Source organism: Paroedura picta, chromosome 17 (assembly GCF_049243985.1).
Source record: "Paroedura picta isolate Pp20150507F chromosome 17, Ppicta_v3.0, whole genome shotgun sequence".
Classification (NCBI taxonomy): Eukaryota; Metazoa; Chordata; class Lepidosauria; order Squamata; family Gekkonidae; genus Paroedura; species Paroedura picta.
In genome coordinates, this window is record NC_135385.1 from 23,058,574 (window position 1) to 23,081,486 (window position 22,913).

General features: G+C 50.1%; 4 protein-coding genes across 25 annotated transcripts in view; 2 read left to right on the forward strand and 2 right to left on the reverse strand.

The window, feature by feature from the left end:
* Positions 1-1,658, reverse strand: part of RBFOX1 (RNA binding fox-1 homolog 1) — an 832,795-nt gene extending 831,137 nt beyond the window's left edge. For all 19 annotated transcript variants that reach the window (XM_077316478.1, XM_077316476.1, XM_077316480.1 and 16 more), the window contains exon 1: positions 1,418-1,658. In XM_077316478.1, coding sequence (XP_077172593.1) covers positions 1,418-1,636 — 219 coding nt within the window. In that variant the 5' untranslated portion in view covers positions 1,637-1,658. The remainder of the gene's footprint in view (positions 1-1,417) is intronic.
* EEF2KMT (eukaryotic elongation factor 2 lysine methyltransferase) lies at positions 416-6,395 on the forward strand. 2 transcript variants are annotated; one of them, XM_077316505.1, is made up of 8 exons: positions 416-538; positions 2,405-2,467; positions 2,759-2,839; positions 3,289-3,390; positions 4,059-4,192; positions 4,488-4,792; positions 4,949-5,098; positions 5,608-6,395. In XM_077316505.1, the coding sequence occupies exons 1-8, from the start codon at positions 446-448 to the stop codon at positions 5,730-5,732; spliced, it is 1,053 nt and encodes a 350-aa protein (XP_077172620.1). In that variant the 5' UTR covers positions 416-445; the 3' UTR covers positions 5,733-6,395. The 2 variants fall into 2 exon arrangements, with proteins under 2 accessions (XP_077172620.1, XP_077172621.1); XM_077316506.1 differs by lacking the exon at positions 416-538 and adding an exon at positions 759-1,318.
* A 1,971-nt stretch (positions 6,396-8,366) lies between these two features.
* On the reverse strand, positions 8,367-15,119 carry ALG1 (ALG1 chitobiosyldiphosphodolichol beta-mannosyltransferase). 2 transcript variants are annotated; one of them, XM_077316500.1, is made up of 13 exons: positions 14,822-15,119; positions 13,928-14,005; positions 13,481-13,584; positions 12,865-13,013; positions 12,398-12,487; positions 11,628-11,744; positions 11,239-11,351; positions 10,739-10,777; positions 10,361-10,420; positions 10,022-10,132; positions 9,610-9,724; positions 9,288-9,363; positions 8,367-8,629 (listed from the first exon to the last, which is right to left on the reverse strand). In XM_077316500.1, exons 1-13 carry the CDS (start codon positions 15,102-15,104, stop codon positions 8,498-8,500), a joined length of 1,467 nt encoding a protein of 488 aa, XP_077172615.1. In that variant the 5' UTR covers positions 15,105-15,119; the 3' UTR covers positions 8,367-8,497. The 2 variants fall into 2 exon arrangements, with proteins under 2 accessions (XP_077172615.1, XP_077172616.1); XM_077316501.1 differs by lacking the exon at positions 14,822-15,119 and adding an exon at positions 14,579-14,735.
* Positions 14,942-22,910, forward strand: C17H16orf89 (chromosome 17 C16orf89 homolog). 2 transcript variants are annotated; one of them, XM_077316508.1, is made up of 9 exons: positions 14,942-15,071; positions 17,468-17,621; positions 18,284-18,433; positions 18,910-19,060; positions 19,366-19,483; positions 19,965-20,100; positions 20,436-20,540; positions 20,811-20,897; positions 21,678-22,910. In XM_077316508.1, exons 2-9 carry the CDS (start codon positions 17,516-17,518, stop codon positions 21,746-21,748), a joined length of 924 nt encoding a protein of 307 aa, XP_077172623.1. In that variant the 5' UTR covers positions 14,942-15,071; positions 17,468-17,515; the 3' UTR covers positions 21,749-22,910. The 2 variants fall into 2 exon arrangements, with proteins under 2 accessions (XP_077172623.1, XP_077172622.1); XM_077316507.1 differs by lacking the exon at positions 14,942-15,071 and having other exon boundaries at positions 15,233-17,621.
* Positions 22,911-22,913: the final 3 nt, after the last annotated feature.

Consider the following 22,913-nt stretch of genomic DNA (forward strand, 5'->3'; position numbering starts at 1 on the left):
GCAAGAAGCAGCTCTGCCCACCCCAAGCAATGACCAGCAATACGAGAATGGTCAATAAAAAAAGTAACAAAACCGCCGCTCATATTGTGCATAGTCGAAAGAGATCCGTCCCCCGGAGGAAAGGGCTGCTTTGGAGAGGGGGGGATCCCGAGCATGCTTCTCCACCTCCCCGCCCCAAATCTCGCCCACCCCCAGGTCTCCAGGGGGTCCCACCCCAGAGCTGGCCACCCAGGGGAGGGAGAGCTTGAAGGGACGGGCCGGGGTCCGACGCAGTCCTGCTCGCTCTTGGGAGCGCAGCACCAACTCCCGGCGAGCCCCGGCCGCGCCTGGAGGCTGGCAACCCCTCCGCCTGGCCCGGGGGCCTGCCAGCCGCCCTGCTCCACCCCGAAGGCGGCGCAACGAGCGCGGAGGCGCGGCTTGGGTGGCGGCGGCGGAGGAGGAGCCGATGGCGGCGTCCGCGGCGGAGGCGGCGCGGCTGGCGCGGCGCTTCCAGCGGGGCTTCCTGGCCGGGAGGCGCCTGGCCGAGCTGCCCTGGGAGGTGAGGACGGGGGAGCGAGGAGACCCGCCGGGAGATCTCCCGCTCGGTGGCAAGGGCCGCTTCCCCAGCTGCAGAGGCAGCGCTGCAGATGTGCCCGGGTGGAGGAGGGCTTTGCAAAGCGTGCAAGGGGGGCGCCTCCGAGGGGCAGGCGGAAATCCCCCTCCCAGGGCCGGGGGTGGGCAAAGGGCTTCCTGGGACCCCCCCCCCCTCCTCCGGGCCGCTCCAGGTAGGTGGCAACCAGGAGCACACCCGGCTCAAGCCTCCCGAGGGGGGGCAGCCCAACCCGAGGCTGCACGAGGGCTGAGGTTTCGCTGGGAACTCCTGCACCAACTTAGGCACCTTTCCTCCGCCATCCCCGAGGCAGTTGACTCCAAGGACCCACCTCCAGGTCGGCTTCAACCACCCGCCCACCTCCGCATTGAGCCACGAGAAACTGAATTCGGGCCGCCTTACCAAGGAACTAGCACCAGTGCATGCTTACCTGCCCCTTTTGTGCAACATGCAAAAACCAGGGAGAATCAGCATCCCGCCCCCACCCCCCCCCAAGCCACTTAATCTGCCAAGGGCACAGAAAAGCCACCCTGAGTTTTTTGGGGGGGAGGCAGCCCCCTCCCACTGTGGAGGGACTGAGGCATTATCCAGCCTCCCAAGATAACAGGCAGTGATTCACCAGGGTCCCCCCAGTGAAGCTTGCAAGCCTTTTGGAAGCTGGCAGAAGACCCCCCCCCCCAGATGGGCATCCAACCTCCCCAAGGAAGGCATGCGGTTCAATGCCAACAGGTGAGCCAAGTGCCTCCCCTTTCCTCTAATGGAGTCAGCCCTCCCTTGTCCTCGTTCACGCCCTCGGTTCATTTCCCTCCATCTCGAGGTTGCACTTACCAGGCACTCCATGTTGCGTTCTGGGGAGACGCCTTTCGGGCCGGGCCGTCCCAGGGATGCTGGGGACACCAGTGGTGCTTCGACAACCAGGTGTTCCCCTCCTTTTCCCTGGCTTTTGGGGTTAAACATGGCCTGAAGGCATGGGCTTCCTCCAGGCCTCTTCTTCCCACCACTGGGCCACCAGCAGGTGTGCCTCATCTCACCTTGATTGAGCACCATTTTGGGCCTGGCTTTATAACCTCCCGGCCAGGTGCCTCCAGCCTATCAGAAGCCGCCCCTGCTCAGGCCGCCAGCCCATTGGTTGGTCGCCGGGAGCCAATGGGAGAGGCTGCAGGTTGCCCAAATTAAGCAGCTCTTTTTAAATGGAGGGTTGAGAAAGGCAGTGTTCACCTCAGAGTTTTCCCCAAATTTTTACCTCCATGTTTTTCCCAGTCTTAATACTTAATTGAGCTACACAATTTTTACCTCAGAATCTCCCCCAATTCTCAGTCCTTTTCCAAATGTAACCACATTTCCCATACATTTGGTTAGCTTTTATGCAGAATATATATTTTTTTTCCTGAAGAGAGAGGGAGGTTTGAGTTATGCCTGATTAAAGAACTGGGCTCATTCCAGACAGGTGCATAACAAGGATGTCGTAAACCCAGGTTGCCAACAAGCCTGGAGACAACCTCTGTGGCTCCCTCAGTGTTCATGGACTACATTTCCCAGGAGCCCCTGCAATTGGCTATGCTGGCAAGGGCTCATGGGAGTTGTAGTTCACAAACACCTGGAGAGCCAGTTTGACCTCCTGTACTGGAGGCTGGATGTGTGAAAATTAGCAGTATAAGGTTTTTTTTTGTGGTGTTAAGGCAAATGGTAAATAACAGGCCACTGGGCCACTATTAAAGGGACAGGACAAACTGAGTCCAGGGGCACCTTTAAGGCCAATAAAGTTTAATTCTTGCAATGCTTCTTTCCCTGACCATTCTGAATTTTGCACTGTAGGATCTTGAGCAGATGTTATCGGATTCAAAAGATTCCTCACCATTGCTGGCTATTTTGCAAAAGGTAAAAAAACCCAAAACACTACACACGTACTGTAAGAACACTACACACATACTATTGTTAATTGGATATTAATCTACATGTCTGATATATTGTGCAAGAACTGAGACCAGGAAGGGCATGGAGTTGTTAAGAAGAATCTCTCCGTTTCTGAACCTTGCGTTTTAATTCTGCATACAAGGGGATGGAGCGGAGCATGAGAACCAATTAATAAACTAGGTCTCTTCTCGTAGGGAAAGCTCTGGTCTGCTTGTGATGCTTTCTCCAAGTTGATGCTTTCTCCAATTGTTTCAGACCGTCCTTCACCCGCTGTGTCTGAAATACCCCCCCTCGGTAAAATACAGGAGACGCTTCTTATCGGAACTCGTACAGAAGGTAACGCAGACTCTCAGTGATCAACTTTTGGCAGGCGGGGAGGCTCTGTGTAACACCCAGGTTGTAAACTTAGGTTTACTTTGAGCATCTTTAAGAGGAAAAGTTACCCGTCTGCCACAAACAAAAACCCTGTCACTCATACGCTTCAGTGTGACTCAGTGTTCTTTTGAAAAGATCTCTGTGACTCATGCAGAGAGGCAACAGGCAACCTCCTATCTGCACTTAATTTCCATTTGTTTCTGATCGCACAATTTTGGTACCATCACACTAGCTTACAACTAAGCACACAGAAAATAGCAGAGGACAGGACTGTCTGTTTATTCCGTAATTGTGCTGTGTTCTCTGTTCCAAGAAAATAAATGAGACAGGGAGCGTGGTTCTGTAACTCTGCCAGCTCTCTGTGTGACATCTTGAGACCACAGATTGGCTCATGTCTGTCTCTCTCACAGCACGAACGTACAGCGGCTGAACCTCTGGATGAGTTGTACGAAGCACTGGGCAGCGTCTTCAACACAGAAGCTTCGACACACTGTCACAAAAGCTACATCTTGGTAAACCAAAAGAATTCCTGGCTTGCTCGGCTATTGGGTGTGCCGCATTGCCAGCTTTTGTGCTGCGTTATTGTCCCTCAATGCAAAAATTGGGGGATCCCTGGTTTGTTTGGCTTCTGGAACGTGTTTCCGTCCCCTCAGGCCCGAGCAGTGACATGCGTCCGGAACATATTTCGAAATGCAAATTAAGAATCAGATCTGGAATTCGCCGCCAGAGGCCAAAGGGATAAACAGCTTTCAAAGGGGATTAGACAGATTCACGTCTATCACTAGCTACCAGCCGTGGTGACTGAGGGGAACCTCCACATGCAGAGGGACTAATCCTCTGGAGCCAGGGGGAAACAGCAGGGGCAGGCCTCCGCCTCTGTGCCCTGCTGTTGGCGAACCAGAGGAACTGGTTGGCTGTCGTGTGAGACAGGAGGCTGGTCTAGATGGACCCCTGGTCTCATCCAGCAGGGCTCTTCTGACATTATGAAGAAGAGCTGGTTCTTAACTACCCTACAAAGAGTCAGGCGTGGCAAATTAAACAGTTGTTTGGGGGGGGGGAGATGAAACAAGGATTCACAATCCTGACAAACCTTGCTCTAACACACCTTTTGACAGAAATGAACATGGTTGTTTTTGAAATAACAGCTTATGCTTATCAAGTGAGGGTTTTTTTTTTATAGCCCTCAGGAGATGCTGTGACGGTCCGTGAAAACGTGGCGGTAATTTCACAAGGGACCACCGGCCTCGTCACCTGGGATGCCGGTCTTTACCTGGCCGAATGGGCGCTGGAACACCCTTTGGTTTTCACCGACAGGTAATGAAGTTCATGTTGTCCCCGTGCAAGGCTTGAGCGGAGAGGAAGAGCAAAGTTATTGGTTTCAGCTCCTCTTCACCCGCTCCTGGAGGCAAAATTCCCAAGGCAGCGTGCAGAACAAAACAAAACAAAACGAAAACACAAATTAAAAAGAGGCGATGCGACCAACGACACAAAGTCAATAATATCGGCAAGATGGAGCTGTTTAATGCCGTACACCAAAGCCACCAGAGAAGGAAAAGGAGGAGCGGGCGGTAAACAAAATGTAACCCGATTCAATTTATTGACTTCTCAGGAAGATCTTGGAGTTTGGAAGCGGGACCGGCCTAACAGGGATCACAATCTGCAAATCGTGCCTCCCCAGGGCATATACCTTCAGCGATCACCATCGGGGCGTTCTGGAAGAGCTATCAGAGAATATTCGCTTGAATGGCTTTCTTGTGCAGTCGGAACAGCCAGGTCTTGGCGGGACGATGGGCAGAGACCACGAGAAGCTGGTTGAATCGCAGGGTCCCCTGGTCACCGTTGCCGAACTTGACTGGGAGTCAGTTACAAAAGAACACCTTGCCAGATTTCAAGCAGATGTTATTCTTGCCGCAGGTGAGTTCTGGTGTTGAATGAAATCTACTTTGTGGTAATTTAAGAAAGAGTACTGGACGTCCCAGAGTGGACACGTCTTGGAAGCTAAGCTGCATCTTTCCCAAATTCATTCTCTTTTTGAAGGTCCGTTTTCTGTCTTTTCTCTCTTCCCACTAGACGTGGTATACGACCCAGATCTAACAGAGTCCCTGGTAGCTGTGCTGCAGAAGCTACCAGATTGCAACAGCGATGGCCTCCCTTTGGAAATCTTCGTTGCCTCGACATGTCGAAATCCAGACACTTACTGCCACTTCCAAAGAACGCTTGGTATGTACCCCTTTTCAAATGTGCCATGATTTTGGCCTCCGTGGATGGGCTCTGTAGAGAGATGGCCCCGAACTGCATTTCAGCTGTTCGGTTTGCTCCATGGTTCATGCCTGAATGGCGAACTGATTCATCGGTTTGTGAACCAAACCATTTCGTATTGGTTCATGAGACATTTTAACCCCTGCTTTCTGCAAGTAGCAGTGGGGAGCAGAAAGCAGGGGGTTAAAAACAGCTGAGTGGTGGGGAGTAGGAAGCAGGGTTTCAAGTGGGTCCACGCCATTTAAACACTTGCTTTCCGCTCTTCCCCAACCACTACAAGCCGTATCAAAAATCCGTGGGAGTTCATAAGCTTTCTAGTTCACAAGCATCACTTTGCAAACCAGCTGAAATTTGTGATGACCTTTAATCTGCTCCCGTCCCTCATCAGCTTACTGGCTGCCTCTCAACATCAGTTGATTTTCCAGCTAGTGTGGAAGTAGTAACACTTCCCTTTCTGCCTCTTCTTCCAGAGCACGTCGGGATCAGATGGGAAGATGTCCCTGGACCGCAGAACAACTTCTTCTCTTACGACCAGAATACCAAGATAATAATTCTAAAACTGCATCTTCAACACCCCTCTCCCAATTCTGATTAGAACCACATGAGCCGGGAAACATTTTGATTCTTGAACACAATGGTGCCATCAGACATTCCGATCCTAATGGGTCACTCCATTTATTTTCGCCTGTGGCGGTGGTTGAATGCGTGGAGCTGTTACAGCTGTCCAGAACTTGATCGCTGCGTCCTCCTCCAAGTGACAACCTCTCAAATACTCCTGTACTTCTGCCCCTGAAAAACTGAGGCTGCAGGTTTCCTAAGCAGATATTCATGCCCGAATCTGCCCCTTTATAAAAAGCTATCGATGCCCCCTTGGTTTTCCTTCCACCATCATATACTTTGTGCCCTTCAATTTGTCAATGACTCCCAAGCTTTCACATGGACGGGCGCTAGAACCCACTGGTCCCGCCCCTCAGTTCTTCAGACCTGGACGTGTTCCACAGATGAGTCACGTAGCTTGCGAAGAAGCCCCTGCCACTGGATTAGCTGTCTTTCCCAGCTCATTAAAGGAAGCTTTTTTTAAATCCACTTTAAATCTTAGTTATCACAATAATTAACCTACTTCCTTCAGCAGCGTTCGGCAATCCATGCAGGCAACTTTTCCCAAGAACCCCTCTCGAGACTGACTCCCAAACACATCCTGAGATGCAAAATAATTACGCCAAGGTCGACCTGTCAATAAAATTTTTAAAAGAACAAATCGTTTGCATATATCGAGACTTCTCTGCATGAGAAATGACCCCCCACACACAGGATAGATTTTCTTCGTTTTCGAAAGGATGCCAACAAATTATTCTGGGGGGAGGGGAGTAAATTAAAACACAAGACGACCTAGCGGCTCGATGCAGATATAAAAATCTTAGAGATGTTGAGCGATGGAGAAATTGTACGGCTCCCTGACGGATAACCCAATTCGGGTGTTTCCGCACAGCCCCCCCAGAGCGTCAATTCCTACGTGCGCTTCCTTGAGCCAATAAATGCCACTGAAATAATTTGGGTTTCTCTCCTGATTGCCGTATCGCAGGTAATTCATGGGCAGAGCCAATAGACCAATAGAGGGCTAGGGACAGGTATGACTCCGTGCCAGAGCATCGGCTCAACACGCAGAGAGAGTCCATACCAGCCGGAGTGAACCAGATTAACCGTGACAGACCAACGGCCTGTGTCCATGAAAGGCATCTGGGTATGTGGGCAGGACCGGCAAAGTTGGAGGGTTGTTGCCCTAACAGATGTGCTAGCCCCTGGAATAAGAAAGAATCGTCCTGAATAGTCCAATTCTGGCAGAGATGAGAAACTTAAGCAGGATCTGTCGTGGTTAGAAGTTGTACGGGAGACCCCCAGGGACGACTGGGGTTGCGACACAGCAAATAAATAAATACGGACTACCCCCTTGCACTTTTATCAGTTGGAAATGATCACGCGGAAAGGCAAATTTCAGCCGCTGGTACTTCCTGTTTTTAATTTTTGAGATGGATCCAGGCGGGCACAAAAACCTTTCACAGATCCACTGCTGGTTTAGACCAAATTTGTTGGTCCCAGCGTTTCACTTTTTTGTGACGCTCGCTGCTGCGATCTTCCCCGCACACCGAGACCAGATTCTACGTCTAGAAGACTGTGGGATCCAAAAGTCTAAAGCGAACAAGAAAACAGAACTCCCCATGTTCCAACCCTGTATCCCGCTGGCCAAGTAACTGTTCGGAGCAAACAGCAGGGGGAAGATCTGTTACTCCCCTGCCTGCTTTGTGGGTTTGCAGAAATATCTGGTTAGCTGCAGCGGGAGAACAGGTGATGGATATTTGCACCGGCCTGGTAGGAGGCTTCTGAAGCCCCCGTCCAACTCCTTCCTCTGAAATTCTGCTTCTGAGCAACGGTTTGAGAGACGCAGCTAATTGGCAGGCGTCTCACGTTTCCTACAGAGGGAACGGTGAGATATAGATTGCGAGCGATGAATAAATTACCGCTCGACATCAATGCTATACGTCTGGCGCTACGGAAGGGGAAATGAAAAGGATATTTCAAAAGGGGGAAATAATGCGTTCTCCAGAGAGGGGCCGGGGGTCTGTTTATCCTGCCGTTTTTTTAAAAAGGGGTTTCTAGCCTTTTCTAACTGATAAAGGGGGCAGGCGGAAGCGTTTTAAAACATGCTTCTCTTTTTAAAAGAAGAGAGTCCTCTCAATGACTCATTCCTTCCACTGTGTCAGCTCTCAGCCAGAACTTCCACTATCGAAGCTAATCTCAGTAGAGGTCACGAAAAAGGGGGTCAAAGTTGCTCCACCTTACTGCAGCCCCGTCTGCAAGAAGACACCCCCCCCCCCCCGAGCTCCAATTGAACTGCTGGCTGTTACATGTCCAAAGGAAACCGGGTTGTTTCCTGCCACTCCCTTTCTCCGTCCCACAAATCTGCCCTGCACTTTAAAACAGCCCTGGCAGCCAAGGTGCATCAAGCAATGAAGTCTGCAGCTGAGCCTGTATTCCATTTTTGGGAGGCCAAAGGAGCAGCACACGCCCCAGTGGGACAAAGAGACCTCAGACATCTACAGAATCCTAAATCCCACACTCAAAACCACAACATCAAGGGGCTTTTCGGAAATTCTGTACACAGGCCCCAATATTGCACTGGCTCAACCGAGCCAGGGATTGTCAAGAGGTTAAGGGTAAACAAGATCCAAAGTGGGGGGGAAATTGGCTTTTTTATTCATGTAAAACTAATTTAAAAAAACAACACCCAAATCCTTAATTTACCAGCCCCAGTTACAGAATTGGGGAAATACGTGGGTAATAAGAATACAGAAATACAGCAAGTCAGCTGCTGCTAAACAAAGGAAACACGGTCCGTTCCCAACTTTCCTCCCACCGTGACTGCTCGGCCGTCCGGAGGTGTCTTCTGAACGAATCCAGCTTGCCTTTTGCAGCAGGGAAGTCCCAGAAAAGCGTCTTCATGGAGAGAAGAAGAGCAAGGGGTGGGGGCAAGGGTGGAAGAACAAAGATTCAATGTAATTGGTAACTGATAAGAAGTTCTGCCATTTCAGGAGACCAACATTTTGCTGTCCCAGGGCTAAATGGGCAGTTACTGAGAGATGCGTTGAAAGGCCAGCCTTTTCTTTTCCAGCTAGAACTAATCTCAAGCTTAAAAGGCCCCTTACCAAACATTACCAACACACAACAAGAGGGAAGAATCTCTTCTGAATGGTGTCAGCCCTGCAGCATAATCGCGTGATTGCAACAGGGATAATCAAGGAAGCTGTAGTCCAGACCAGGGTATCCCAAATGCGGTACCATACGGGACCGCAAAGGCCTCTCCACCGTGGAGTGGAGGTTTCCAAAACTGAGAGATCCTTCCCACCCTGTGCCTGCTGTTTCCAGCTCCAAGGGAAGAGGGGGGGGGGAGGGAGTTTTTAATTAAAAAAAAATGTCTACCCTTATTTAGTCAGGTTGACCCGCCCCCTCCCAAAGTGTCCAATCATGGGCCTGGAGGGGGTGGGAAGGGGAGGAGCCCTGGCCATTTAACCTTTTGCCTGCCAAGGCTCCTCACTTCCAGGGAGGGGGCGTGGTAGAAGGGTCCATCATCTAGCAACACGGCCCACCTCCATACCTTCAGCTGCCTGGCGAGTTCGTGCGAGTCGTTGAATATCAGGCCGTTCACGTCGTGCTTCACCAGCTCGTGCAGGCTGCAGAGAGACAAGCAGAGGGAGGCCGGTGGGGGGGGGGGCAGTCAGCCCGTGACGCAGTTCACCTGCCTGAGTGCACGGAAGAGCCTCAGACCAAGTTGAATCATGGGTTGGGGGAGCTCAGAACGGCCTATTCCCTGACTGATGGCTCTTCAGACCCGGCCTTTAGAGCAAACTCTGTGCAACTTTGATACCTGCCCCAATGGCCCTAATGAAGCACAGAACATGCAACAGGCACATGCTTACCACTGGAAGTGCACTGCACAGACGGGCAAGCAGCAGCCAAACATGTCCACGACCTTCATGGGCAGATCTAAGCCGCTGGAGGATTTGTGGAGGCAAACGCCCAAATCCGCCGAGCCTGCAAGGTTGACGTGGAGAGCAATGAATCCCAGAGTTGTATTGTGCAATATTCTCGGTGTGACAAACCAACTTGCACCGGAACAACTGGAGGACTGCCTTCTTGTCAACATAAAGTTTAAAATAATCAGATTACAATTCCCATGAGCTCCTGCCAGGCTGCTGCTAGCAAGGGCTCGTGGGAATTGTAGTCCATGGGCATCTGGAGAGCCACAGCTTTGGCCACCTCTGGCGTATTGGTTGGCGTTTTGGATTATTAGCAGGGCAGATCGGTGTTCGAAGCCTAGCTAGGGCTTACCCAAAAGCAGGGGGTAGTCTTCTGCTTCCAGCCACGGTGTGCAGATCTGGATATGCCTGAAGTGCAGGGCTGCAATCTGCTTGCTGTAATATCCTTTCAGAGGCCCTTTGCCTTTTGGAACACAGGAAAGACACGGTTCAATGCTCTCCCCTGCCCCTGCAAGGCCAGTTTTGATTGTGTTCCGAGAATATCTGAGGGACTTCCATCAACCACGAATTGTTACTATCCTCGGGCAAAAGGATGCGGGACGCAGAAAGGAGATTCTAGGTTGCGTCTCCCCCGCACGCCCCGTGTTGTCTGCATTCACACGGGAGACCAGACACTGTTAAGAGATTCTACCTGTTATCACACACACCAGAGGAGGGAGCTTCATTCCATCGCTGACGTAATGCTCATATTCTGCGGGAAGAGAAATGAGAGAGAGCTGCAGCCTTCCCGTAACCCGACTCCTCACTGGCTCTCAAAATTAGTCATGTCCTCTCCGTCCATGCACACACACCCCTCCCAGCAGAACTCATTTGTTTATTGTTTGTTTTATCTGCAGAAAGCAATACCCCGCCTTTCTGCGGGCACAAGCATACTTAATGAAAACATCACTGGAAAAACACTGGCCCACAGCAAAAACACCCATGCAAAGACAACAACTAACACATTTCCGTTGATCCGGTAAGGAAGACAAACACAGAAACACAACAGGAAACTTCCTCAACAACCTACCTTCTAAAGCTTTCAGCAAGATGGAAAAATCTTCATCCTCTAGAAAATAAAAGAAGGGAGAGTCTTTAAACAGACATTGCAACTCGACAACCGAGCTCTGCTCGAAGGGCTCTGCTGGGATTGCAACGGCGACAAAACACACAAGGGCAACAAAACACACAAGATACTCTCTTCTGCATGGGGCGCCTGCCTCTCTTCTACAGTCAGAGGGGCTCACAGGCTGTGAAATTTGGGCAGCAGCCAGAAAGCACACAGCAAAAATAATCGCCCCCCCCTTATGGCTTCAATTCATTCCACTATGTCCCATTTGGGGAACAACATCCAGAATTTGGGGGGGGGGGAGGCAAAGAGAAGGAGGGCTGCTTCTCCCACACTTGGGATCCTCCTGTTTGAACATCAGAGTGGCATGGCACAGTTAGCTAAAAGTCTGCTGCTCAAAGTGCAGGCATTTCAAGCGCATCATAGAATTTAAAACGGAAAAAGTAGCTGAGAGCCCAGACCTGTCCAGCTGGTACTGCTGACAAGGAGAGCCGGCCGGTCTTGGAGTTGGGACACCTGTCCGCTTTGCGCCTCTTCCTGGGTGAAGGCCGATTTCTCACCATCATCACCTGCTCTGAGACAATGCCATTGGAGAAGTAAGATTTCATCCCCTGGAGGTGCACTGGCCAAACACTTTTATACCCTGCTTTTCAGTACTTGAAGGAGTCCCAAAGCGGCTTACAAGCACCTTTCCCTTCCTCTCCCCACAACAGGCGCCCTGTGAGATAGGGGGGACTGAGAGAGCTCTGAGAGAACTGCTCTGTGAGGATGGCTGTAAAAGAACTATGACTGGCCCAAGGACACCCAGCTGGCTGCATGTGGAGGAGTGGGGAATTAAACCTTGACTTACCTGCTCCGGGCTTTAAACGGAGCATAGTCTTTGCCGAGTTTCATGAAGAGCTTATGCTGGTCGCTCAACGGTGTCTCCTTGAAGAAGGACGCTGGCTTGTCGTAGAGGGTTATTGCTCTGAAACAGAAGTGGTTCGCTGAGTCAATGGCGATAAAAAACAATATGGACAAAAAATAAAGAATCACTGAAAAGTTAATGGGCACAGATAAGGAAGGAGGGCTCTAACCTTGAAAACTGCCTTTGAAAAAATATTTGCACAGGACAGGAAAGTCCAGGCAAATGAGATTTACAAAAGGAAGAGCCTAATAGTGTTGTCCTAGGCAGATTTACTCCAGCCCAAGTTTACAGCAATTAATGGGCTCAGACTGTAGCAATGCTGCAAAGGACTGCACTCTAGATCTGTTCCCCACAGCTGTCGTACCTGCAGACGGTTTATGTGCATGCACGCCATCTGCACCCTCTTGCACTGCTGTGCACAGATCACATAAGTTTGGTCGGACACCCAATAGAAGTGGCGAAGCTCTAGCCACGCCCTGAAAGGCCCCCATCCAAACATCCAGAGAGGCTCAAACTTTCTTCAGATCTTAAAGAACGCTGCCTTGGGAGCAGCTGTCACCACAGCACAAGGATCGTCGCTGTAAGGCTGAGGGTAAAGCTGTGACAGACATTTCGTGGCTATGCCGACAACCCTGTGGCAGAATTCCAGAGGTGCCTGCAGGTTCAAAGACATCACGGACCCCTGTAGCAGACATTTTAAGCATCCAACTCACACGATGTTACAGTTCACCTCCAGATCCTCTTTCATTGCATTGGTCACGCAGATGTTATAGTCGGACAGGCGGCCAAAAAGCTGCTCGTACCTGGAAGCAGAAAAACGGCCTCAGCTGCCACGTACCGGATCCACCAGTCCTGCGCAAATTGTCCCCACTGAAAATTCCATACAGAAATCGGGGTAGAAGCTTATGAGAGTCGAAAGTTTATGTATGGTTCTCTGTTATAATGTAAACCGCCCTGAGCCTCCGGGGAGGGCGGTATAAAAGTATGATAAATAAATAAATTAATTAAATAAATAAATAAAACACCATTTGTCAGAATCTGAAGGCAGAGAGAGGGCTTGGACTTTTGAATGCTTATGCCCTGACCATTTCACTGGCCTCTACAGCGCTGCCAGACTTGAACCCAGCTCTTCTACCGTTTGCCAGTGCAGTTACCCCAAAAACCCAGGACTCATACAAACCATTTTGCAATCCGGACCAACGGGTGTCTGTCCCCGTGCGTCAGGCTCATGATGGTATATCCGTAGTTGTGCCAGTCGAGGATCAGCTTGCTTCCGCACAGCAAGCAGATGGCCCAGGTAACGGCTATGCCCGGCAGGCCTGGTGGATTCTGGTCATTTGTGGAGACAGAAGACAAAAGTATACATATTTCAAAGCAGTCCCAACAAAGACCCATCTCCCGGCTCCTTCCCAAGGGATAAACTCCCCCCCAGAACAGCTTGGTCATGCCATCATGCCTTCTCATCGCCCATCACCCTCCCTAGCTTTGCTTAACATTCTAGTCCTCATGGCCTTCCCTGCCTCACCTTTTCCCAGCTATCAAACCTCAGGTCTCTCTATCTCCAAACGGCCGTGTTTTTTCACAACCATGCTAATTTTCTGCCCTCGAGCCCTTCCTATCAGTGCTACCCAGGCTGCTTGTAACATCCCTTGCACCTTTGTGACTCTTCACCGCATCCCTCTCGTTTCAATATTTGGGAGTTTTACAAGCACACAGAGCTGGGGTTTGTTTGTTGCTATGTTTCCAATGAAACTGGGAGGCAAAAACATTTTGTAAACACACACACACGCATCTACCTGGAGAAGAACAAAGCCTGGATTCTCAATCTTCAGCATCGTGTAAAACAGCTGGACAGTCTGAAGAATCACTTTTGCAATATATTGGAAAACTTTGGGGCCCGCTGCAAAAAAGAAAGAAGCTGCTACCAGAAGAAGTGTCAAAGCGGCTTACAATCGCCTTCCCTTCCTATCCTCACAACAGACCCTCCTGTGAGGGAGGTGGGGCTGAGAGAGCTCTGACGGGACTGCTGAGAACAGCTCAGACAGGACTGTGACTAGCCCAAGGTCACCCAGCTGGCTGCATGTGGAGGAGTGGGGAATCAAACCTGGCTCTCCAACTTAGAAACCGCCACTCTTAAGCACAATACCATGCTGGTGTAGTGTACAAGGAAATTGTCAAGCATTCCTAATTTCCCCATTGCCATATTTGGCATATAATAAACACCACAGCAACATTCCCCACACCTTGCCATGTTTTATGTTCTGGCACGTGCACAATCCGTATGTTTTCATTCTGCAAGATATCCTTGTGTGGCTTTGTGCCTGGAAGAAACACGAGAGAATCGCATTATTTCTTCAGCTGAATTTTTAAAGCATCCATGATTTTAAAACACACACACACAGAAAAGGACCCCCAAAACAGTTCTCAATTCCAGCCCGGAAAGGAACACTGTGGAATAATAACAATGCAGAACAAGAATACTTCTGAGCACACATGAAAAGTCTTCAATCTCCCCAATAACTGGCCTTATTATCATCACAATAACAAACATAATAATAATTAAATTTTCTAGACTGCCTCTCTATTAGGCTCGTAGTTCGCATCACAATGCACAACACGTGTTCCTTGTCAACAGGTGCAAAGAGTTTCGGCTAGCCAGCTCTCTGCACATGCTCAGGGGTGCTGCAGTTCTGCACCAAGCAAGCATCCCCCCAGTCAAGGCCAAAGCTTAACTAGCTTGTCAAATTATGACGATGCCCAGCAAGCATGTCTTCATGCACATGCAACCAGTTATCACCCATGCACAGCAGCTAGTGCCCTTTGCACATGCACAGAGGCACCCCTACTCTCCACTAAGGAAGGGTTGTGCAAAACTCCTGAACTGACAAAACCACCTTGTGAATGGATGAAAATTGCCAATCTGGGCTGGAAAATCAATGGAGATTTGGGGGCTGGACCCAGGGAAGAGCAGGATTTCGGAAGCGGGAATAACGCCAGAGTTCACAAAATCTATTTTCTGCAGCTGCAAAGCTACATCTCCAGCCCCCACCCCACCCCCGAGGCTGGCAACTATACAACGCGCATGCGCAGAAGGCTTCTCGGGGTCCGTGAACTCCCAACTACTGGCAAGGACTCACCCGCGTAGCCGACGAAGGCGACGCGGAAGCCCCGGCGGGCCAGCGACAGGGCGTGGTATTGCATGCGGGGGCTGCGGCCCAGGTCGCCCAGCACCACCACCGCCACCGCGAGGCCTCCGGGACTACTAGGCCGCGTCCGCCGCCATAGCAACGCCAGCAGCAGCGCCCCGCCGAACGCCAGCCACAGGAGGGCCGCCATCTTGGCGAAGGGGCGCCACGTGACCGGGGCCGCGCGAGGGGATGGGCCGCGGTGCGCATAGGCGCTTTTCACGCCGGGCGCCATTTTGGATCCAGAGCGAGGCTCCGAGCGATCCATAGGGGAAAGCAGGGAGGGGCGAGGCTAAGGGAAGGGGCGGAGCTTGATCCTCCCTGCCAGTGATTTGGTTCAGAGATTCACAAAGTTATGATTAGTTTTAAATGCATATCAAATAGAAAAATGAAAATAATTATGTAATATCATATATGAAAATACATACAAATAATTATTGGGAGGGAAGGTGGGAGGGATGGGGGAGAGCAAGAGGGATGGATGGATGGATGGAAAATACATTTTTAAATATAATACAATACATATATAATACAGTCATATATATATAATAGGGCAACAGAACAATGTTTGTTGCAGGGAAGCTTATGAATAGAATTAAACTGGTCTTCTAGGTGCCCCTGGACCCAAGACTCTGTTCTATTATTCTAATACTATGTGATAAGACAATGGGGTGACTATATTTTTATATTGATGTTGCAGAACTGAAAGGATATGATTACAAAACTTGTCGCAGGGCAAAATTTGAGTCTGGGAGCACCTTGAAGACCAGCAAAATTTTATTCAAGTTCTGCATGCAAGATAAATCTCCAAGGTGCCCCTTGTCCTGCTGCTTCAGACCAACCCTCACTTCAAACTCACTCTCGTCGTGCAACTGTTAGGTTCAAATCCCAGCGGAGCCACAGAAAGCTTGCTGGGTGACACAAGGGTAATCACCCTCTCTCAGCCTAACGTCCCTCGCAGGGTCGTTGTGAGGGATTTAATAACGCACTTAATAATTACTGCATTCATCACACTGGCTTGCCATATGGCTAATATTCTGATCACATTATTATCCATAGCCTGGATGGAGAATCTCACTGTCTGCTCTCACACTGACCGTCTTACCATTTGAAACCGATCTGTACCACTGCCACAAAAATGCTGGAAAAAATATAATGTTAAGTTTTATTTTTAGGTTTGTCTTAACTGCATTATACCCAATGACCCTACTGTTTTGGTCTCTTGTGATTTTGTCTACATAACTTGATCTGAATGATTGTAACAATAAACTTTGACGCTCAGGTCAATCTACCTGCGCGAGCCTAGAGTCACCAACTCCAGTTTCGGAAACACCTGGAGATTTGAGGCTGAAAGCTGGGACATGATTCCCTGCAGTCTGCCTTCTGAAGCAGCCCTTCTGGAGAAGCGGAACAAACGTTTAAAACAAACAAGCCATTCGTGTCACCTGGAGAATCAGTTGTAATTCCAGGAAATCCACGCTATGCCCAAGAAGTAATTTCACAATCTCTAGCGGGAATTGTAAGGCCCTTTCCAGAAGCAAACAATACCCGTGACCATTACTCTTTGGCGATGCGGAAAGACAGATTTCCGTCCGCCTTACAACGTGCGTTGGAAAAGATCCCATTAACGGGCTGATGGCCAAAGCAGAAGGCTATTATTTTCCAATTAAGCATACCAGGCAGTGGCCAGAATGCGGCTGTCTCAGTGTGGCAGACCGGAAGATTGCCATTTTAATTACACTTGATTTAATTTGGAAAGGAACGGTCAGGTTGAAACGGCAGGATTCCCTAAAGGAAACACAGTGGCCTCCGCTGCCCCAAACTGGCCTGCATCTAAATTGCATTCTGTCGTATTGCTGGTGTCTTCTAGATCTCATACGGCACTTTTGAGGTTCTTAGGATCAGCCTCTCTGCCCTGTTGCTGGCTCTCCTTGCTGAGATCACTGCCCTCCCCAGGCTCCAAATTCTGCCCTCCCCAGGCTCCACTTCCCAAACCTCCTGGTATTTCCCAACCCAGAGTGGAAATCCTACCCAAGCTCCACTCCCCAAACTCCGAGAATTTCTCCAACCTCGAGTTGGCAATCCTAGCAAAACAGTAACAAGTACCGGGGCCTTTTCAGTGGTAGCACCCGAACGGCAAAAGCTTTCCCAAATGACTCACTGATTTCTCAGGGTGGTGGTGAAAACCTCAGTTTTCCCCAAAGCCAACCCCTCCTCCTTAGTCAAATCTTGCCTATTGTATCTATTTCAGCTTAGGTCCTTTACGTTTGGGGTGGGGTAGGGCTGTTTGTCTTAGTGCTTTCGCTGTTGACGTTCTTTCTGCCTGTAACTAAACACAGTGACGCCCAGTTTTAAGAGGAAGAAGAGTTTGTTGGGAAGAATTTCATGGAAACACAATGCAAAACGAACATAGGGGAAATTGTTTACAGTGTTTCTTTTGGCTCTGCCCCGGGTGGATATTTGCTCAGAAAACAGGCAGCGTAGCTGGTTATATCAGGAGGATTCAGTCATGCCCCACATGGACTGCGGACGACCTCAAGGGTGCCTTACCGCTACCCAGTCGTGGGCAAAGCAGAAATGCATTTTCTCTTGTTCCAGATTCTGCTCTCTCTTATCGCCCCAACTCTGTCCGTATCTGAGGAGGACATGAGGGACAAGATCCTTTCTGCGCTGGAGAAGGCCACGGCCTTCCTACACGACTCGTACAACGACATCAACGTAGATGCCCTACTCGGGTACCGCATACTGCAAGGTACTGGAATTGTCCGTGGGGCAGAGAAGGGCGTCTGAAGTTCTGGCGGTGCTGGTGGACCTCCCGATGACCCCGGGGTTTTGGCCACATCAGAGAGTTGGACCGGGTGGGCCACTGGCCTGACCCACCAGGGCTTCTCTTATGCGCTTACATTCTTAAACCGATTTGTCTGTTTAAAGAGCCACCATTCATGTTCAAGTTTGACTTTGCTCCACTTCTGGGATCTGGCTGGTTCAGCCACCTCTCTGGGCTTCAAGTCTCAATTGCTTTCTCAGTTAAAGATAGAGTTAAGTGGTCTTCATAGCTTTGCCCCACCATCTGCCAGTCTGTTCTGACGTCTGTTCCTCCAGAACTAATACAGTTGTCACCTGCGGGATTGGGAAACACCTGGATATTTTGGGGGTGAAGCCAGGGGAAGGGTCTCGCAGGGGAGGGATCTAAGGCCAAATGCTGTCGAGTCCACCCTCCAAAGCTGCCATCCGGGGAGACCTGCCGATCCCACCTGGAGGTCCCCAACCCTTCCTGGTTCTCGCCCTTCTCCGTCCTCCTGGCCCCTTGTATTTCATTCACATTTTATTTACAAGATTTCCACCACGCCGTTCTGATCCGTCAGACTGAGGCTCGAAGGGGGTCTGCCAACATTCTCTTTTGCAAACTCCCAGCTTATTTGGACGCCGTCTTGGAGAAATGGGAGTCGCAGCCTGAATTGCAGCTCTCACGAGACCGTGCCGGACGCTTGGAGGGGACGCTGTCGGTGGGCCTCGAGAAAGCAGAGAGGGCCATGGAGCGAAATACGCCCGATTATTACCAAAGTGGGTGCAAACGTTTATGGAAGTCGTCGTAGGCATGTTGGGGAGGGGAAAGGAGGGGCACAGGGGGGCCAGCTCTGGGTTGGGGAATACCTGGAGGTTTGGGGGGGGTGGGATTTGGGGCAGGGAGGGACTTCAATGCTGCGGAGGCCACCTGCCAAAGCAGCCCTTTTCTCCAGGGGAACCAATCTCTGTCACCTGGAGATGGGCAGTAAAACTGGGAGGTTCCGTCGGGGCAGGCATCAATTCGTCCTTCCTTGAGAGAAATTTGAAGCAGGGTTGCAAACCTCCCCGAGGCAGGACACCCAAAGTGAGGTCCCTCGCCTCCCCCAAAACCTGCTCTCCCAGACTTACACTTAGTAAGTCTCCCTAAAAAGGATCCAATGAAATGGCCATCCAGAGTCACTGTCCATAAACAGCAGGCGGAAAGGGAGGGGGGAAAGGTGGCCAACCGTCGGTCTCTCCCAATTCCTGTGCAGCGTTTGCTCCGGCGTTAGCCCCGGGTTTTTGGAAGGTTCCCCACCGCTGGACCGAGACAGATCCTCCTCCCGCTTCCTCCTCGAGTGACGCTCCAAAATGCCTCAACGGAGATATGAGTGACATGTGCATCTCCCATTTGCTAGGAACCTGGTAAGATTTGGGCGGTCTTCTTTCTGGGACCTAGCATTGTGCGTTTGACTGCCTGGAAACTTGAGGTACCATTTCTCAGGCTACCCATGCAGGATTTTTTTGACCGGCTGGCCAGATAGGTCTTTAAGGTCCTAGAGATACTTTGTAAAGAAGAGAGGAGACAGAGAGTCCTAACTGTCCAACTGACTAAGTAATTCTGGAGGCAAGCAAAGAGGAAATGTCTTGAAGAACACACAAGGCAGTTGGTGTGCTTTTCACTGTGGGATTGGACCATCATTTCTCACCCAATTTATCATCCTTTCCAGGGGAGACGGTGAGCAACCCTGCTTTGTCCCGGATTACTGCCCAGACATTATGACCCGGATGGGATGCACCGGGTATTCGCTGTCACACCAGCTTTTCTATTTCATGTTTGCCGAGGTGGTAAGGAGCCGACTCCGTATTCCGCTAACGTAGTAGGAATGCAAATCTGGAAAAGGAAGGGGGGTGAGGAAAGAAGAGCCCCAATTTCTACTCTGAATAGTTGCTGATCCATCAAGGTCATTCCAGAGGGCCCCGACGTTGATCTGCAGGCGGATGGCTAGATTCGAACCCAATAGCCCCTTAAGATTTGGGGAGAGGGGGTCAGGAGATTTTGAGAGGCAACTGACAAAGCTTCAGCTCTCAAAAGCTCCTAGCCAAAATATTCTGTCATTCGGTAAGGTGCTCCTCTAATCTGGGATCTGTACCACAGGCTTTAGCCTTCCTCTTGAAAGCCCTCACGTCCACAGTGTGGTGCATGGAAAAGTCTCTTGTAGGGCAGAGGTGCCTTTCCCAGAGGGAGCATCTTTCGAAAGTTGGCGAGGCTGACAGAACGGAACAAATGCTCTCATTTTCTCCCAATTCTCTCTGCTTCCCTCTCCAGAAAGGATGCCCCGATCCTTTGTTCCTCAACGCCTCGTTTTACAAGAAAGCCTTCTGTGCTTCCATGAAGCAAATCAACGTCGACGCTGAGAAGGAAGCCCGCCTGGATGTCTTCGGAGACCTCTTTGTGGAGAACAGTAAGCAGACTCTTCGCCAAAGTTGTCAGTAGCAGCTCCCATTGGGTGTTCCGTTGGCAGCCGTTTCTGCAGTCCAGATTGCTCCCCTCGCTTAGAAGAGAGCTGAAACGGATGGTTTAAATGGCCCCAACCCCGGAATCGGACCGGACAAAATCCGGGAAATGTTTGGAGAAGCTGCCTCTCCCGAACCTCTGTCACAAGTCTCAAACCAGGCCAAATTCGTCACCGATTTTGGCTCGTGAACCGGTTTGTGTTCATCCCTGCTGAGCCCATTTCATGAATATCTTGGTTGAATGAGCAATGCCACCGGTCGGTTTTTCTCTTCATTTCTTCAGTTTTGTTCTGCGGGATGTGTGGGTTCTCGGACTTCTACAACCCTCGGTGGCTGGAGATCATTCTGAACTGGCAGAAGCCCGGAAAGGGCTGTTTTTGGATGTACGGTATGTGAAAACCCTTGTTTGGTTTATTTCGGCAGTGGGAGGAAAAACAGGACATCAGTAATGGGATAATTAATATTTTAAAGCGTTTCTTATGTATGTTTTGATCGCAACCCAACTCAAGTTGCTTAATTGCTTTCCGTCTTCTCTTTTGCTCCTCTTTGGCTTTTTGAATTCCCATTCTTGCTGTCTTGGTTGTTTGCAGCCTGAAGTCCTATTTTCCACATGAATAAATGTAGCACGGGCTTTCAAAGCAAAATGGCTGTCTTTCAGGTGACCTATCTCAGTCCTCCAACCAGAATTCTGGAGAAGCCAGGATGGGCTTAAGACGAGCTAAGAGACAAGAGAAAATCCTTAAAGGTAAGGCCACTGGAGGTTGCAACGTACATGCACACGGGAGCGCAGAATTCCACACAATGGACCATCTTCCTGAGACAATCGGGTGTGCCTCCCTAACACGCCTCTCTCCTAAATTGGTATCAAGTGATTTCATGCAGCCAAAGCCATAATCTGATCTCACAATTTCTGAAGCAGTCGATGGTTCTAAATGCATTTCCAAGGGCCGCCCCAAGGAGACTGGATTGCAGCAGTCTAGCCTAGACGCTCCGGAAACATGGATAACTTTGACAAGGAGCGCTTTTGAATCAGACTACAGAGGATTCTATTGGACAAAAAAATATTTTCCAAAAATCACAGGGTTTTGAACCTTCCATTCTGCGAGAGAGACCCCTTAACGCAGAAATCTGAGCCGACTCAGAACTTCTCTCCAGTCTGGCAATACGACGCTCACTTCTGCCGGCTAGTTCCCAACGTCCTTTGCGTTTGATTATTTTCACGATACGGAGAGTCTTCATTTTTTTAAATTGCTGATGGCAGCGTAACCTTCCGAAGACACCCAATCGGAAAACTGAAATGGCCTTCTAGGATAATAACCAGGCAGTAACAGCCACTTGACTTCCGACCTGGCGGCCTCCTTACTTTTATATCCTTTAAAATAACAAAGGACATTGTTATTAGAAAGAAGAAACAGCCATTACAATATCCGCAGTCTCCTGCAAATACCCCTCAGTGCTCGCCTGCCGGAAGGGAACAATCCTGCCCTTTGTTTTGATCCTAAGCTGGCTCTTTTTCCTTCTGCAGATGGCTGTGCCTCTCATAACACTGGTGTCGCTGTAGCTGCTCTTGGGGGATTCCTTCACTTCGGATTCTGATGGATCGGCCACCCGAAAGTCTTGCAGAGATGATCGCTCCCGGATTTTGTTCTAGTGCCTCTTGCACAACGAATATAGTTGTGGCTGCAACACCTACTTCCAGCTACAACCTTGGCCTCTACAAAGATCCTAAAGTGGGACGCCTTGATCCAACACTTGGTGCTTCCCCCCCTCTAAATAATAAAGAAATAACCAGACATTCCAGCCGGGTCCTATGCATGCTTGCTCAGACGTGACCTCAGCTCTACATGTCTGGAGTCTCACGTTCCTGCCTGGTTCACGTAAGCAGCAGAACGAGACGGCGGAACCTCATTTGGGTTGTGTGTGTGGTTGCAACCAGAAACTCAGCTGGCGGGTTAAGAACCGGGTTATCTGCAGGGAGCGTATTCCAGCTTTGAACAGTGGTATGCATTGGAAGTCCAGAAAGTGCACCTGGCAGGGAGGAAGCTGCTTTGCCTCGGCTTAATTTGTAATTCAAATTTCCCTTCAAAGGGGGAAGAAAGGAGCCCGAAGGACAGATTGATCAGATGCTGCCAACTCCAAGCTGGGAAACTCCTGGAGATTTTAGGGGTAGATTCTAAGGAAGGTGGAGCTTGGGGGAAGGGAATTCTTGAGGTTGCCAACCTCCGGGTGGGACATGGAGATCCACTTCCTATTACAACCGATCTCCAAGGGACAGAGTTCAGATCCCCCTAGAGAAAATGGCTGCTTTGAAGGGTGGGCTTTATAGGTACTTCGCATCAAAGATCTGGCAACCTTAGACCTCAGCAAGGCACAGGGCCACAGAGTTCCCTTTCCAAAGTAAGGGTAAACTGGAGACGAGCTGCAATTCCAGGACATTTCCAAACCATACTTGGAGGTTTACTATTCCAATGGCAAGCCGAGTTTGGAGGTGGACTCTAGGGAATTTCCCACTCCAGAGCTGCCGTTTTCTCCAGGGGAACTCATCTGTGTCGCCTGGAGATAATCTGTAAACCCGGGAGACCTCCAGCTACCGCCTGGAGGTTGGAAACGCGTCCTGCATGCGTGAACCACCAGCCCTTTTTTGGAAAAGGCTTCAGGGCCATATTGGCCTGCACAAAATCCAAAACGAAGCACAGAGATCGTTGCAATTTCCTTTATCTAAAAACACCCATCGGATCCACCCAATTAAGCGCCATAGAAC